This window comes from Pan paniscus, chromosome 6, assembly GCF_029289425.2.
Source record: "Pan paniscus chromosome 6, NHGRI_mPanPan1-v2.0_pri, whole genome shotgun sequence".
Classification (NCBI taxonomy): domain Eukaryota; kingdom Metazoa; phylum Chordata; class Mammalia; order Primates; family Hominidae; genus Pan; species Pan paniscus.
In genome coordinates, this window is record NC_073255.2 from 18,740,157 (window position 1) to 18,755,597 (window position 15,441).

General features: G+C 35.8%; 1 protein-coding gene across 5 annotated transcripts in view; it reads right to left on the reverse strand.

Annotated features, from left to right (window-relative positions):
* Positions 1–7,355: 7,355 nt before the first annotated feature.
* The window catches only part of ETV1 (ETS variant transcription factor 1), a 99,247-nt gene continuing 91,161 nt past the window's right edge, over positions 7,356–15,441 (reverse strand). For all 5 annotated transcript variants that reach the window (XM_034963726.3, XM_008978691.4, XM_008978692.4 and 2 more), the window contains 2 exons: positions 14,854–14,955; positions 7,356–10,174 (listed from right to left, as the gene is read on the reverse strand). In XM_034963726.3, coding sequence (XP_034819617.1) covers positions 9,953–10,174; positions 14,854–14,955 — 324 coding nt within the window. In that variant the 3' untranslated portion in view covers positions 7,356–9,952. The remainder of the gene's footprint in view (positions 10,175–14,853; positions 14,956–15,441) is intronic.

Here is a 15,441-nt window from a genome sequence, read left to right on the forward strand (position 1 = left end):
AATTGGTTGAGTGATAAAATAGAAGATGAAAGCTATTATGGGTCACCATAGATAAATAAGGGGAAAAAAGGTTAATTTTACCAGATACAGAAAAGTCTTCCTGTTTGGGATATTTGTTTTGGAAGGATGTTGTGATAATTCAATGATAAAATTTCTCCTGCAAGGCAACCCATGAAGTGCATTTCAACCAGGTTGTCCGATCTAGGGTGCAGGTAAAGTGTCAATTTATTTTCTAAACTTTGAGAGTAAAAGTGAGTGCTGTTAGCAATATGCTGAGAAAATAGATGTAAACAGGAACTGTCCTGAGACAAACTGTTGTACATAGGCAGTACCAAGTTAGGAGCTTCCTTTTACAAAATAGTCACTGCAATGGACAGGTAGATCAAGGATTGGAATCCCTCAGTGTCGGAAAGATCCTGTGACTCACTTCTAGTGTCCTTTCTGAGCATCCATGGTGGTGGGGTCGGGGCAGGGGGCCAGTTGTTAGGTGTGTTCCACAGCATCCACAAAATGGGGCCTCTTGGCTTTGAAAACCTCCTAACCGGTTGGTAATTGTTGCTTGGAACCAGCAAACACTCACTAATACAGTGACCCTTTTAGAACACAGTGAGGATTCCTAGTATGTACGTGTGCACAGCAAGTGGGCAGTTGATAAATGCTTTTAATCAAGATGGTCATGATCAAGGCAGTCCACAAGTTAATGAGTCAGTGATCTGCCCTGCCTTGATTTTAACTTAAATTTTCAACATCCTACTGCATTTTATGCCATGTAGACCTACTTTAGTGATTAATTACTTTATTTGATAGCAACAGATATGATTGAACTTAAACACTCATGAATTTGAATAAAAGTATCCAGGCTTTTCACTGCCATCAGCAATCTTAAAGCTAGTTATTTACTGTACTCCTTTTATATAGGGTGTAAACCACATTGTTGAGCACTAAATGAGATATGACATCATATATCATCCAAGTGTGTGTTAGATCAATGTGGGTTAGTCTTAGTTTGAGGACAGGGATCACTTTTTATAACTCTATTATATCTTCCATAGAATCTACCTATGAATTTGGATCCAGAAAACACACAGTCCACTGATGCTATAGTGGTCTTTAAAACTGATTAGGAAGATATTCATATTTGGGTATTCTGAAGGATTGAGTAAATGGATTTCCTAACATAGAACAAAGTGAAATGAATAATCCAGAGTGTGTTCTAATATGAGTGAATTAATATCCACTCAATGAATGAATCAGTGTACAGTTTTTCTCCTTTAGGATGTAAATTATCCAAATATTTATTTTCATATTTCTCCTTGTTTTGGTTTTAGAAATACTGCCTCAAGCTTTCTACAGAATCACAGATTCTCGTGAAAATAAGTGAACAGTTAATGCAGGGGAAGAAGTCTTTTTTCACTTGATTCTGTTTCATAATTTTCTTGATACTGGTTTTCAGAGGTAAGCATGTGACATAATTTGAGTGGCAATTTTATGAGTTACATTTGTAGTATTTTCTATTTATACCTGCAAAACAAGCTCTTCATAAAGCCAAGTCAGAAACAATGGACACACTTGGAACGCATCTCATTAAGGGTTGGTACCACAGGTGTCCCATGGTGTATGCTAGAGATTGGTTCCAGGACCTCCATATGTACTCAAATCTGGGCATTCAAGTCTGAAAAGTCACAGAAAAATATTCAGTTTCTGTTTTAATTTAGGAAGTTATTAATGTTTAAACCAATAATATGGTAAGAGGATAGTGGAGAGAGGGCCAATTTATCCCATTAGCCTAATTTTACTTTAATTAAATACTGTTGTTAGATCTAGCGTGTTTGTTTTGGAATTTTTTTCCTAAAAAAATGTTATGTGAAATTATTACGGTCCTAAAAAGTTTAATAATAATCTATGCAATATGTTTGTGTCTTTATGTTAATCAAATTTATTAATTCGAACTAAATAAACATGAGTTCAAAAGATCAGTTTGTTGTTTGATGTGGTTTAAGGGGCTGTTTGTAAATATAAATATAAAATGCTGAGTGATTTCAAAATATTCAATAAGCTAGTTAAACTTTTTTTCTTGCAACGGCTATTGGAACTATGTAAAATAGTGTTTTACACAACACTATTTATATACAATGTTCATTTTTTTCCTTAGTAAAGCTATCAGGCCAGGTTCAGTGTCTGACACCTGTAATCCCAGCACTTTGGGAGGCCGAGGTGGGTGGATCATGAGGTCAGGAGTTCAAGACCAGCCTGACCAAGACAGAGAAACCTGTCTCTTCTAAAAATACAAAAATTAGCAGGGCATGGTGGGGGGGCGCCTGTAATCCCAGCTACTCGGGAGGCTGAGGCAGAGAATTGCTTGAATCCAGGAGGCAGACGTTGCAGTTAGCCGAGATCTCACCATGGCACTACAGCCTGGGTGACACAGCAAGACTCCGTCTCAAAAAATAATAATAATAATAATAATAAATAAAGCTATTAAACTACAATATAAAATCAAGAACAACCTATTAGTAAGTAAACTACAATTAACTTAAATTATTAGAAAGCATAAATTTGCATGTTTAAATTACTAATTGTAATATATGAAAAAGCATTTCTTTGACCATTTTTTAAATTTATTTTTACTTACATTTTTTTTCTTTTTTTTTTTTTGAGACGGAGTTTCACTCTTGCTGCTCAGGCTGGAGTGCAGTGGTGCGATCTCGGCTCTCGGCAACCTCCATCTCTCAGGTTCAAGTGATTCTCCTGCCTCAGCCTCCCGAGTAGCTGAGATTACAGGCGCCTGCCACCGTGCCCAGCTAATTTTTTGTATTTTTAGTAGAGACAGGATTTCACCATGTTGGCCAGGCTGGTCTTGGACTCCTGACCTCAGGCGATCCACCCGCCCCAGCCTCCCAAAGTGCTGGGATTACAGGCATGAGCCACCATGCTCGACCCTAAAAAACAATTTTTTAAAGATGGAGTCTTGCTGTCACTCAGGCTGGAGTACAGTGGTGCAATCTCAGCTAACTGCAACCTCTGCCTTCTGGGTTCACGTGATTCTCCTGCCTCAGCCTCCTGAGTAGCTAAGATTACAGGTGCAGATTATCACGCCAGGCTGATTTTTGTATTTTTAGTAGAGACAGGGTTTTGCCATTTTGGACAAATTGGTCTCTAATTCCTGACATCAGGCGATTCACCTGACTCAGCCTCCCAAATTGCTGGGGTTACAAGCATGAGCCACTGCACCTGGTCTCCCTGACCATTTTTGATAATACTTTATGAATAAAAAAATCTAAACACTTTGGAAATAGATAATGGTGATGGTTACACAACACTGTGAATGTAATTAATGACACTGAATTGTACACTTAAAACTGGTTAAAATGATGAGTAGTATTTCATATACATTTTACTGCAGTTTTTTTAAGTATAAAAATATTTGTTTAAAGAACGTAACGTTTGCAAATATTTTTAAGAATAAAGAAAAATAGTTCTGTGGTCACTGAAAGTAGAATAGTATTTTGCAGTTTAAAAAGTAATGGCCAGGCATGGTGGCTCACACCTGTAATCCCAGCGCTTTGGGAGGCCAAGTCAGGAGGATTAATTGAGTCCAGGAGTTCAAGACCAGCCTGGGCAACATAAGAACATGGGGATACCCCATCTCTACAAAAAAACAAAAAAACAAAAAACAGTCAAAAAAGTTGTGAGACCTCACCTCTATAAAAAAACAGAGACATTAGCTGGGAATAGTGGTGCACACCTGTGGTCCCAGCTACATGGGACGCTAAGGTGGGAGGATCGCTTGAGCCTGGGAGGAGGTAAAGGCTGCAGTGAGCCGTGTTCGCATGAAACTGCAGCCTGGGTGACTGAGTGAGATCCTGTCTCAAAGAAAAATAAAAATAAAAAAAGTAATGTCACATGTGTAATCTTAATTTTTTTCTTCCCACCAACATTGCCAATTAAATTCCCACATTAAACTTTCTATAAGACAAATAATTTTAATGTTACTTAAATGTGTACAAGAATGCCATAGTCCCCTTTGCAGAAATGTCATTTAAAACAGTACTCTTTCATACAATAATTTCTATGTTTCTAGTCTTACTTTCTTTCTTTCTTTCTTTCTTTTTTTTTTTTTTGAGACAGAGTCTCGCCCTGTTGCCCAGGCTGAAGTGCAGTGGCACCATCTCAGCTCACTGCAAGCTCCGCCTCCCGGGTTCACGCCATTCTCCTGCCTCAGCCTCCCGAGTAGCAGGGACTACAGGTGCCCGCCACCATGTCCAGCTAATTTTTTGTATTTTTACTAGAGACGGGGTTTCACCATGTTAGCCAAGATGGTCTCAATCTCCTGACCTCGTAATCTGCCTGCCTCAGCCTCCCAAAGTGCTGGGATTACAGGCGTGAGCCACCGCGCCCGGCCTTTAGTCTTACTTTCTATTTTAAAAACAATTTTTTGGCTTTTTCTGAATCATTTGACTTGAATCTTCCATGCTTTAAAAGTTTCCTGAAAATTCTATTACTTTCAGAAGTCCTGTCTAATAATATAAATTATGGGGACAGTGTATATAACTTTCTGAAGAGTTTGATTAGTATTTCTGTTTCTTCATTAAGCTGTACCCATCTCCAATAGAAAGAAACAAAGAGGTACTTCAATCAGTTTGATTTCTAAATGCTTAAAAACATTTAAAAAACAACTCAGTTTATTGTTGCTGTTGTTTAAATAGTGCTTGATTTCTTTTTAGATTTTTCTACAAGGAATATTCAAAAAAGAAAAAAATTAAATAACATCATGTTTCAGCAGAATGTGTTATTATTATAGATATTTTTGTCATTAGAAATTAAATCAGAAAAGTAGCTAGGTCCAAGTTCCACAAAAAGGTAGGGTTCATGATTTGCCTGTGACCACGATATCTTGACACCAAGACATACTGGTTTTGCCATTAGCTTCAGTTTCTCATCAGACAAAACCAAGCAATTTGGAGGCAGTAACATAATTCACATATCTGTGCTGTCTGGCATGTGGGAGTCACTGAAATAATTTAGTTAGTTCCCTTCCCCAAATTTCTCCATGATACATTTATTGAAGGATTTATGTGAAACAAGATATTTACAGAGATTAGAACGTAGAACTCAAAAAGGATTTATCAGGTGTCCTGGTATCTAAATTATCTAAAAGAAAGAATAATATATGGCAAAGTAGTGCAAAGACATTACTTGAGTGCTGTGGTCATAAACTATTAAAAATGACAAGATGATTAGAAGACAGTCAAAAATTTAGATGACATTTATCAGTTTTAGATGTGCTACCTTTCAGAGTGATCACGACAGTCCAATATTTTCAGTTTCTGGGCTTTTATTTTAGATTTAAATTTTGAGCATATTTAATTTGCTATAATCACGATTTTCATAGCATGTTTTCTCGAACCATAAGTATAATTTTAATACAACCAAGTGAATTAAAAATTTTCTTCCCCATAGAAGCATAAATATAATTTTAGAATGAAAGTAACTAATACTGGAGTCTATATGCAAAAAAGACCCTACCTTACATATGAATCCATAAACAATAGCCACGGTATATACACTTTTAATTGAAAATTCTGAAGTCATTAATATTTCTATAAAGATATCCACTTAGTCTAATCAAATTCTCCTCTTAAACTATACTTTCCATAAACTGTTTTTTTTTAAGTATGTCAAAGTGAGTCTCATGTATATAAAAAAAGAAGTCCTAAAAGTACTAGTTGAGCTCTGAATAAACTGGGTGAAATTTTCTACTATCATGCCCAACTATTACCATCTTTTTGAAACTTGATTTTTGCAATTCTTAGTAGAATTGCTTAATATGTACATTTGCCTTCTTCATATTTTTTCCACCATCACTTTTACCCAATTTGTATTTTTTTAATAGTTCTATTTCCTCTCTTCTCCATACCAAATTGCAAATGGAAAATAGCTTACTCACTTCTTATTTTTAAATGTTAGTTTTTGTTTTCTAGGATTCCAAGTAACAAACATCCAAATGACCTTCTCCTCTGTAATGTTTTCTCATTATAAGCTCTGAAAAGGCTGCATGATAGACCAAGTGGCTCATTTTAGAAATCCCTATCATCTGGCAAAATTCTGTAGCTTCTGGCAATATATTTCTTTCCTGGTTATATAAAGATAAGTTGACTCATTTTACAATTGCTCTTTTGAGTAATAGACATATTTTACACATTGTTCTTACCTAATAAGTAATAATCACTAGCAAATGATAAGATCACATAGTAACCCATATTAACACCAAAAGAAATGTATTAAAAAATAAAATCTGGATTAGACCACTGATTTAACTGTTATTACTATTATTATCATACCTTCTGTTTTTCTGTTTCATGACTTAGTGTTTTCCTGGGGGCTGGGGAAGGATTTGAATAATCAAAAGGCTTGATGTGATTACCAGACATTTTAGTGGAATAGATGAAATTTAATATAGCAAGTTTTCAAAATTATTTATGCAGCATAAGGGGAAAATATCTCAGTGGTAAATAAAAACAAACTCTAGTACTTTCAAATCCTAGATCCCTCAGCAGAACTCCACTGTTCCTGAGTAAATCAATTAGAGTCTTTGCTACACAGTCTTCCTCCTCCGTGCAGTGTTCTGAATAACAGCCCTGCCCTCACCCCTTACATCCATGTCCTAATCCCTGGGACCTATGAATAATTTTCTAGCCAAAGGGACTTGGCACACGTCATTAAGTTAAGGATCTTGAGATGGAGAGATTGTCCTGGATTATCTGAGCATCCCCTAAATGTAATCACAAGCATCCTTCTAAGAGGCAGGAAGGAAATTGGACTACAGTAGAAGAGTATGTGACCACGGAAGCAGAGATCGAAGTGATGTAGCCAGGAGCCAAGGAATGTCAGCAGACTCTAGAAGTGAAAGCTGGAAGAGTCTCCCCTGGAGCCTCCAGAAGGAACCAGACCTAAGGACATCTTGGTTTTAGTCTCTCAAGGCTTCTTTTGAACTTCTGCCTCCAGAACTATAAGATAAATTTGTGTAAATTACTGAAGTTGTGGTAATTGGTTACAGCATCTACGGGAAACTAGACCTCCAAGATCCGCCTATGATTTGAGAAAAATGTTCTGCACTGTCAGTCTTGTGGATTTTTATTTTGAAGCACTTTTCACGGACATAACAAGAAAAATTATTTTTACTTAGTTATTTGAGTATAAGTGTTTGTTGCAATTAATCTATTGGGTATTAACATGTCATCATCAAGAGACAGCAAACAGCAGTGAAGATAAAAGCTGAGAGAAGACATTACATCATTAACAAATGATTTCTATGTTTGAGTAGCCAATTCAATGAGAAATTCAAAACACAAGAATCTTGCAGAAATCAGCTGCCAGATTTATTAATCTACCTGAAAATAAAAACATAAAAACTCAACCAAAAAGTGGAATCAAAACAGAACTTAAAAAATTTTAGATACATTTTTCAAAAGAGTTTATAATGTAATATTTTCAACCCTTCTGTATTGGAAATACACTTAATGTTGGTCAATTATGTATTTAGTTCAGTGAGTCACTACGTTAAAATAGCAAAACATTTAGTTTGTCCTTAAATATTATATAACTAATACCATTTCTGCCATTGTTCTCTTGTGATAACGTTAGCAGAGCCCAATTCTTCCTCACTGACTGACTAAAACTAGACTATTAAAAAGAAAAAGGAGAAAAGAGAAAAAGAAAAAAAAGGAACAAAAATGAATCCTCAATACAGTTTTCATTCAGAATATATTTTAAAGACTCACTTAAATTTTCTCCTTCAATTTCACCAAATCTCAATTATATATCTCAATTCCTTTTTCCAATAAAACTTTCACTGAATATTTTAACATCTGTTTTTATTCTAAGTGCTGTAGATGGCCACATGAGCATAGTGGGGAGAAAAGGTTCTGATTTTTAAGGCATAGTTTTCTTTTTTAGGCCCATAATGGGCCAAAATAATACATGATGTATATGAACAACAATCATTGAAATCGCAGGTTACATACATATTTTGAAATTGGAGTATTTTTTGTAGGATTAAATGTGAAGAGTAGCAATTTTGGTGTTTGGGTTTCTTGATAACTGCTCCACTTAGAGAAATGAGCTGTGATCTGTGTAGTTTTGGAAAATGGGTAGCTGGGGGGATCATCTTTAAACAATCTTTTTCATGCTCATCACGAAATGCTTTTACAATAGGTTTATTTTGACTTTGTGTTTAGATTTTTTTTTTTTTTTTTTTTTTTTGCTTTTTGCTATAGACTCTTTAAAAAAGTTGTTCTTCTGGATATTATTGATAGATGGAACAAAATTCATGTCCCTTGCTTGAATCTTTTAGCGAGCTATTCAGAGATTCTATATCCCCATTTACTCATGGTTTTTTCCAGGTGAATGAAACAACATACCCTGCTTTCAATATTTTCTCCAAATGCAAAGCAAAAACAAAACAAAAAACTTTGAAACTTTAAATCTTCTTTCAAACAATCCAATCACATTTACAGAAGTGTCCAAAAAGAGATGATGGATAATATCAGTGCCAGCACTATGTCATACAGCAACTTCCTCATATTCTTTGACGGTTTGTAAATAATTTTCCATATCACCAAAAGTTACAAAAGGTTCCACAGTTTCCTTTAGCAAGCTGAAGCTTACTCTTCATTTGTCAATGTGCATAAAAGCTGCTTATAGCATAGCATGGCGTAAGCTATTTTTTAAGCAATAAATGGTTTGAGTCATCTATTTTGTCCTGAAATGCTATCTGTAGTTAACTGCACTGCTTATAAATGGTCATAGTAAATTCAGCATGAAAGAGAATATTACAGAAAAGACAGCAGCAGAAGCATTAGCATTATCTAATATTTATATATGTTATCAACATAACACAGCAGTAAAAGGTTTAAATGCATATCAATGGGTACCATGTCTAAAAATTACTATAGTACCTATTTAGTGTATTGGATAATTTTCTTAAAGAGTGTTTGCTGTAACTAGAACAGCATAATACATGATTTAGTACAGTTAATTCTTATTGATTAAATAATGTATTTATGTACTGAAGAAAGTGAAAAGGAGACAGATTTTTTTGCTTCATTTTGATTCCAGATTTAACATTTAAATGAAGATTCCAAAGGACCATGACATGTCATTATTTAACTGAAATGGGCTTCAAAATATTTAAAAGACAGTATGGTTTGTATCTAAACAGCAAGGTGGCACCAGATACACGTAATGCTACTGGCCTATGACTCAGTTTGGAGCCAGAGTCCAAAATTGTGCCCCTCATTTACAGTCATGGTGATTATTCAACTTCAGAGAGAATCACCCATTTTATGGTTATCCTCTGCAAGTCATATATAAAGCAAAATAAAACAACAAACAGCAAATGCAATCGCTAAATACCTTTTTACAAGTGGTGCAAAAACAGTCATTTCTAACAATTAACCTGCCATTTACAGTAGATTGGGGTTTTTTGTACACCTGCAGAGACTCATGACAGGGGAAAATGCCCAAGGCAAATAGTCTCCAAGTGGATATTTACACAACGTGAAATTAACTGTACCATAGATACCCAGATAAAATAAACATTATCTTATGTTGTTATGAAATCAAATAGACATGATATAGTTTCATCATACTCAAAACTTGTAGGACCCCATCCCAAGCCTAAGTAAAAAGTAATCCCCAAATCCCTCTGCCCATTCACCCATTAGCTTCCTGTTACACAGAATAAATGTTTAGATTACTCCCGCCCACCCTCAAATAAAGTGCACAGTCCATGGCAGACCATAGAATAATGCAACAGGAAAAGCCCCTTTTTGTGTATTATTATTTAAAAATAAAATACAAACAACAGAAATAAAACAAAGATTCAGCAATTCTCTGTATCTTGCAGAAGAAAGGAAAAGCGCAAAAACGCCCTGCTTGACTGTCACTTGTGTTAATACACGTAGCCTTCGTTGTAGGGGTGGGGGTTGCAGCAGCCCCCTTCCGGCATGTAGGCCATGCTCTCATCAAAGTGAGAAAGAGGCACTGTGTCCTCCTCGTTGATGTGACGTTCCATGTCTGTCTTCAGCAGTGGACGCTGATTATCTGGAAAGGCCATGGAGAAAAGGGCTTCTGGATCACACACAAACTTGTAGACATATCTCTCTCCAGCCACCTGATGATAACATGAAAGAGAAAAACCCATCCTCACCATCGCCAGATGGGGAAGGACGGGAAGGAAAAAGCCAAAAACGTGGTTTAATATACAGGAAAGGATGGGTAACTCTGGCCCAAAAAAGCCAACAACTAATAGCAGATACACATAAAAAAAAAAAAAGTCTTTACTTTGTGGAATACACTACAGTTCAGTCAAGGGAGATGCAAAATGTTGACCTTGAATAATAATTAATTAATTCCAGATATAGCTAGGAAGCACAGGAATTTGCTTGTTTTAATATAGAGGTAAACTTACATCGTTGTTTTGAAAAAAAGTCAATTATTTAATGCAGGCATTTCATATTGAAAGCTTTTTTTCTGCATTTTAAAAGGTAGTATCTACAAATCTGTACTTTTAAGGTACACTGTCCCTCTTAATATTACATATCTGAAATGGTAGAAAAACTAAATTCAAAATTTAAAAGAAAAATGTGCTTTATTCCCAATAAGACTAGACTAGTAATTCACTGATTTACAGAATAAATGGATTCTTTACTTTTTTTCTTTTTTGGCAGTGTGTGTTGAAAGAAGAAAGAAAGGAAAGAAATAAAGAAAGACAGAAAGAAAAGAGAGAGAGAAAGAAAGGAGAGAGAAAGAAAGAGAAAGAAAGAAAAAGAAAGAAAGAAAAAGAAAGAAAGAAAGGAAAGAAAGAAAGAAAGAAAGAAAGAAAGAGAAAGAAAGAAAGAAAGAAAGGATACACAGCCTCATTTAAATGAAAGATGGATCAAAAGGACAGTATCCTGGGTACATCACTTTTAAAAATGAAGGCAAGATGCATTAGACAGAGTTAAGGATGTGTGTAAAGTGTCAAATTGAAGTAAGAGGTGTAAAAAAGTGAAAGGAATTTAAAATACACAATGCACAGGGAGGAAATGAGAAAAAGAAATGTGACAACTGCCTGGAATAAAGAAGTAGCATAATTTATAGGGTATGACATACCCCAAACTTAAATTCTGAAGAGTAATGCTTCCCTAGAAAATTATAAACAACTGAGTGAGATGAACACGCCTCTTGTTAATAGACAATGCTGAGATGCTCTCAAAACCCGGGGGGGGCGGGGGGATGGGTGGATGAATACAGTTCTTTCTATTAACTTTGATAGTCACTTTGTATGGGTGTGTAGAGGTATGAGATTTTAGAAAGCTGAAGGTGACACAACACCTCCATGTTCCTGTATATCAACAAGGCATTTGCTAGTTGATTTTTGATGTGGGGCAACAGTGTGTTCCTGGGTTATAAAGTATTGCTATATCTTTGAGGGAAAAGTAACAATTGTCAATGAATGCTGCTGCTCTCAATTCAAATTTAGAACATTTTCTGTTTCTTTTGCCCTGAATTTAAGTAAGAGGAACCACTTTAGAGAATTCAAATAATCTGAATGTACCTAGGTTTGAAAGAATGAACATTTAGTAGTTTTTATGAATTTGGACCTGTTTCTTAGACTACCTCTCAGTGGCCTTTGCTGTGAAATGGAGACAGGAATGGCGCCTCAGAAAGCCCATTGCAAGGTTGGGATGGAAGTCTCCAGCACAGAGCACTGTGCCAGAAACAGAGGAGTCTGGCATACATTTATTTACTTTAGTCCTTCATACAAAGAAAATTAAGATCTTAAAGGTGAAATGATGAAATGACCATAAACATAAAAATAGCACTATCAGGAACAAAGCTGAGATAGTAAATCCTAGTTTTCCTTTATTTTTTTCTTTGTTCAAAGTATTTGGAGAAAAAATAAAATAAAATAAATGGCCTGCATACCTCTGAGTGTTTTATAATGTGCTTTGTTTTGTTTGGGGCTGTGGAGGAAGAGACATTTGCTTTAAGTACTGGACTTCCTTTGACGGGTTGCTATTGGCTATACTTAAAAATTATGTAATAAATGAATTAAAATGTGTAACATGCAATCAAGCTTATGCAATCTCTCAAGGACTCTGCCTTTCCTCACTGCTTCCTTCTGTATTGCTTTTGAATAAACATTTTTAGGGCTACTACTTCATTTGCTGGACTATGTTAAATGCTACTGAGTTTAGAACAAGGGATGATAACCAACCAAGGGGAATGATGTCTTCCATTATGAGTAATAGAAGTACTAACGTGCAAAATGCTGTACATTAAGTATAGCCAAAATGCAACACTGAGACAGACAGAAAAAACAGGAATTTTTCCAGGGAGATAAATCAAAAGTAAACAAGGAGATAGCTTTAGAGCTGTGCTTTCAATGGCTGGATATTCAAATTATGTTTTATCTCTTAAAATTTCAGAAGTAATATGGGGATACTGAAGGATAAATTAGAAATTATCAATTAAGTTAAAACAAAGGGTCTATAATTATATCATCCAGAATATAATCACCATTAACATATTGGTATATATTGTTCTAGGCATTTCCTAATTTTGAAATAGAAGTACACATAGGCATTGTCTGTAAGGTAAATATACACTGTTCCATTGTTTCTTACTTCTTCCGTATTACTAAAATTAATTACCAGTTTTCAATTTTTTTAACATGTTCAGATGTAAGTTATTTTTATTTTTCTCTAATCTTCTAATTTTCTATATTATATACACCACATATGCCCACAAAGTTTTAAGTTAGTGAACAAATATAGCCATATAAATATTTTCTCCTACATGTTAAAATATATAATTCAACATCATAGTTTTTGCTATTTAAAAAAGGACAGCATAGTTTTCCTCTGAATGACTATACTAGAATTTACTTGAACATCAGAATGGTACATATCCGAGAATGTGATTAGCTGGGTGCAGTGATGCAAACCTGTAGTTCCAGCTACTCAGGAGGCTGAGGCAGGAGGATTGCTGGAGCCCAGGAGTTCAGATATACTTTACATTGTGCCAGTTACAATGTAAAGTATCTCAAGTACATTATTTCATTTAATAATCACAGCAACTTTAATGAGGCAAGAATATCACCATTTACTAGGAAAATAATCTGTTCAAGAATGTAATCTGGTGAGAGGCTAGCATTCAAACCTAATTCCTGACTGCCTTATCTGTTACTGCTGTGCAATACTGCCCGGGGACACTGCTGAGCACCATCTGTGACAGCCCAGGCAATGTGCCCCCGCATTAGGAAGATGGTGGTGAAAAGAAAGGAATGGAATGTATTTGAAGGATCTTACTACAAAAAGGTAGGTGAGAGAAAAGGAGGAAGTAGAAACGACCCCAGGGTTGAGATGAAAAAGACAGGAGGAGCAGGTAGTAAACTGTTATACATTTTGAAGGCATGATTGAGAAAACAGGAAGCAACTGAAAATCGAAGTCAGCCTTTTCTTTTAAGGATCATGGAAGTTCTAACGTCTGAGCCAGCAAATTCTAGAGCAGTGAGATAATATGCCTCTTGTCAATAGACAATGTTCTAGGAAAGTCAACAGTGCTATTTTTCGCTGCTCTAATAAGCTTCATGTAGCAACTGGTCTAGTTTTTCTGGGTAAAACTATGGTGACATAAAAATGTGCCACAATCTATAACATGTAACTATGTTTACAAACCCTAAAATAAACAAATGATACAAAATAAAACTGTAACGTTCACAAAAGGTAAATCATAAACTTGGTTCACAGTCAAAGCAATTAGATTTCTGTACACTTGCAAAGCTAAAGGGTGTAATAAAAACAAATATCCATGTTTTATCTTCATTCATTTATTTATTCCTTTCTTCAAAAATGTTGTATTTTATTTTAAGTGTAATTCACTTGTTTTTTCTCTACTCTTTTTTAAAAAGCTACTTTTGGCCGGGTGCATTGGCTCATGCTTGTAATCCTAGCCCCTTGGAGGCCAAGGCAGGCAGATCACCTGAGGTCAGGAGTTCAAGACCAGCCTGGCCAATATGGCGAAACGCCGTCTCTTCTAAGAACACAAAAATTAGCTGGGTGTGGTGGTGCGCACCTGTAGTCCCAGCAACTTAGGAGGCTGAGGCAGGAGAACTGCTTGAACCTGGGGGACTGAGGTTGCAGTGAACCAAGATCACGCCACTGCACTCTACCCTAGGCGACAGAGCTAGAATCTGTCTCAAAACAAACAAACAAACAAAAAGCTACTTTCAAATATTATGGGAAGCTCATTTGAAATAAAATATATTGAACTTCCACCAACCAAATAAGATCAAATGTTCATTTTTAATGAATGGTTTAGGATGTCAAACTATCAGATGATAAAACTAGGCAAGATTTGAGGCAAGGAAGAAAATGTTTTCACAAATGAGAAAAAGAAATGTCTTTTAAGAATCAAAACAAGAAAAAAGTACAAATTTATTCTAAAGATTCTTTATTGCTATAAACAAAAGCATTTCAAAATTATATAATTGTAGACAACGCGCAATAAAAACTTCTGAAGATAGATGTGCTATTAATACTAAAACAATCTTTTTTAACCATGTGCAGCAAAGTAGGACCTTCCAGAAAGCCTATTATTCTGTATACAATATCACTACACATTTGTCTACAATGTCTAGGCATTTATACATAGAAAGGCTTGTAATACCAAAACCAAGAGCTAAGCATTTGTTAAAATGAGTGAAAACCTTGCTTCAGCAATGCAATGATATGTGGCGTTTAAAGTATGATATTCAGATTAATGTGCAACATTTCAATGAATTTTAATGCTGTATCAGCTGCTCACCTTTTGCATAATTCCTTTCTCATAGTAATAGCGGAGTGAACGGCTAAGTTTATCATAGTTCATAGCTGGCCTGTTTTTCTGAATGCCCCAACGTCGGGCCACCTGCCGCAAAACAGAATTACATTGTAGTGTTAAGTATTAAGTTATCAGCATATTTCATAAAAATTATTTAATTAATTAATTACTTCCAAACCCACAAAAATGTCCAACTCAAGGATATAAGTAAAGTAGCAAGAGCTATCGTAATCTGGATTTCCTGTCTCCTGGTTTGCTTTTTTTTTTTTTTTGAAACAGAGTCTTGCTCTGTCACCCAGGCTGGGAGTGCAGTGGCGGGAACTTGGCTCACTGCAACCTCCGCCTCCTGTGTTCAAGCAATTCTCCTGCCTCAGCCTTCTGAGTAGCTGGGATTACAGGTGGGCCCCACCACGCCCGGCTAATTTTTGTATTTTTAGTAGAGGTGGGGTTTCACCATGTTGGCCAGGCTGGTCTCGAACTCCTGACCTCAGGTGGTCCACCCACCTTGGCCTCCAAAAGTGTTGGGATTACAGGAGTAAGCCACTGCGCCTGGCCTGGTTTGCATTTTAAACC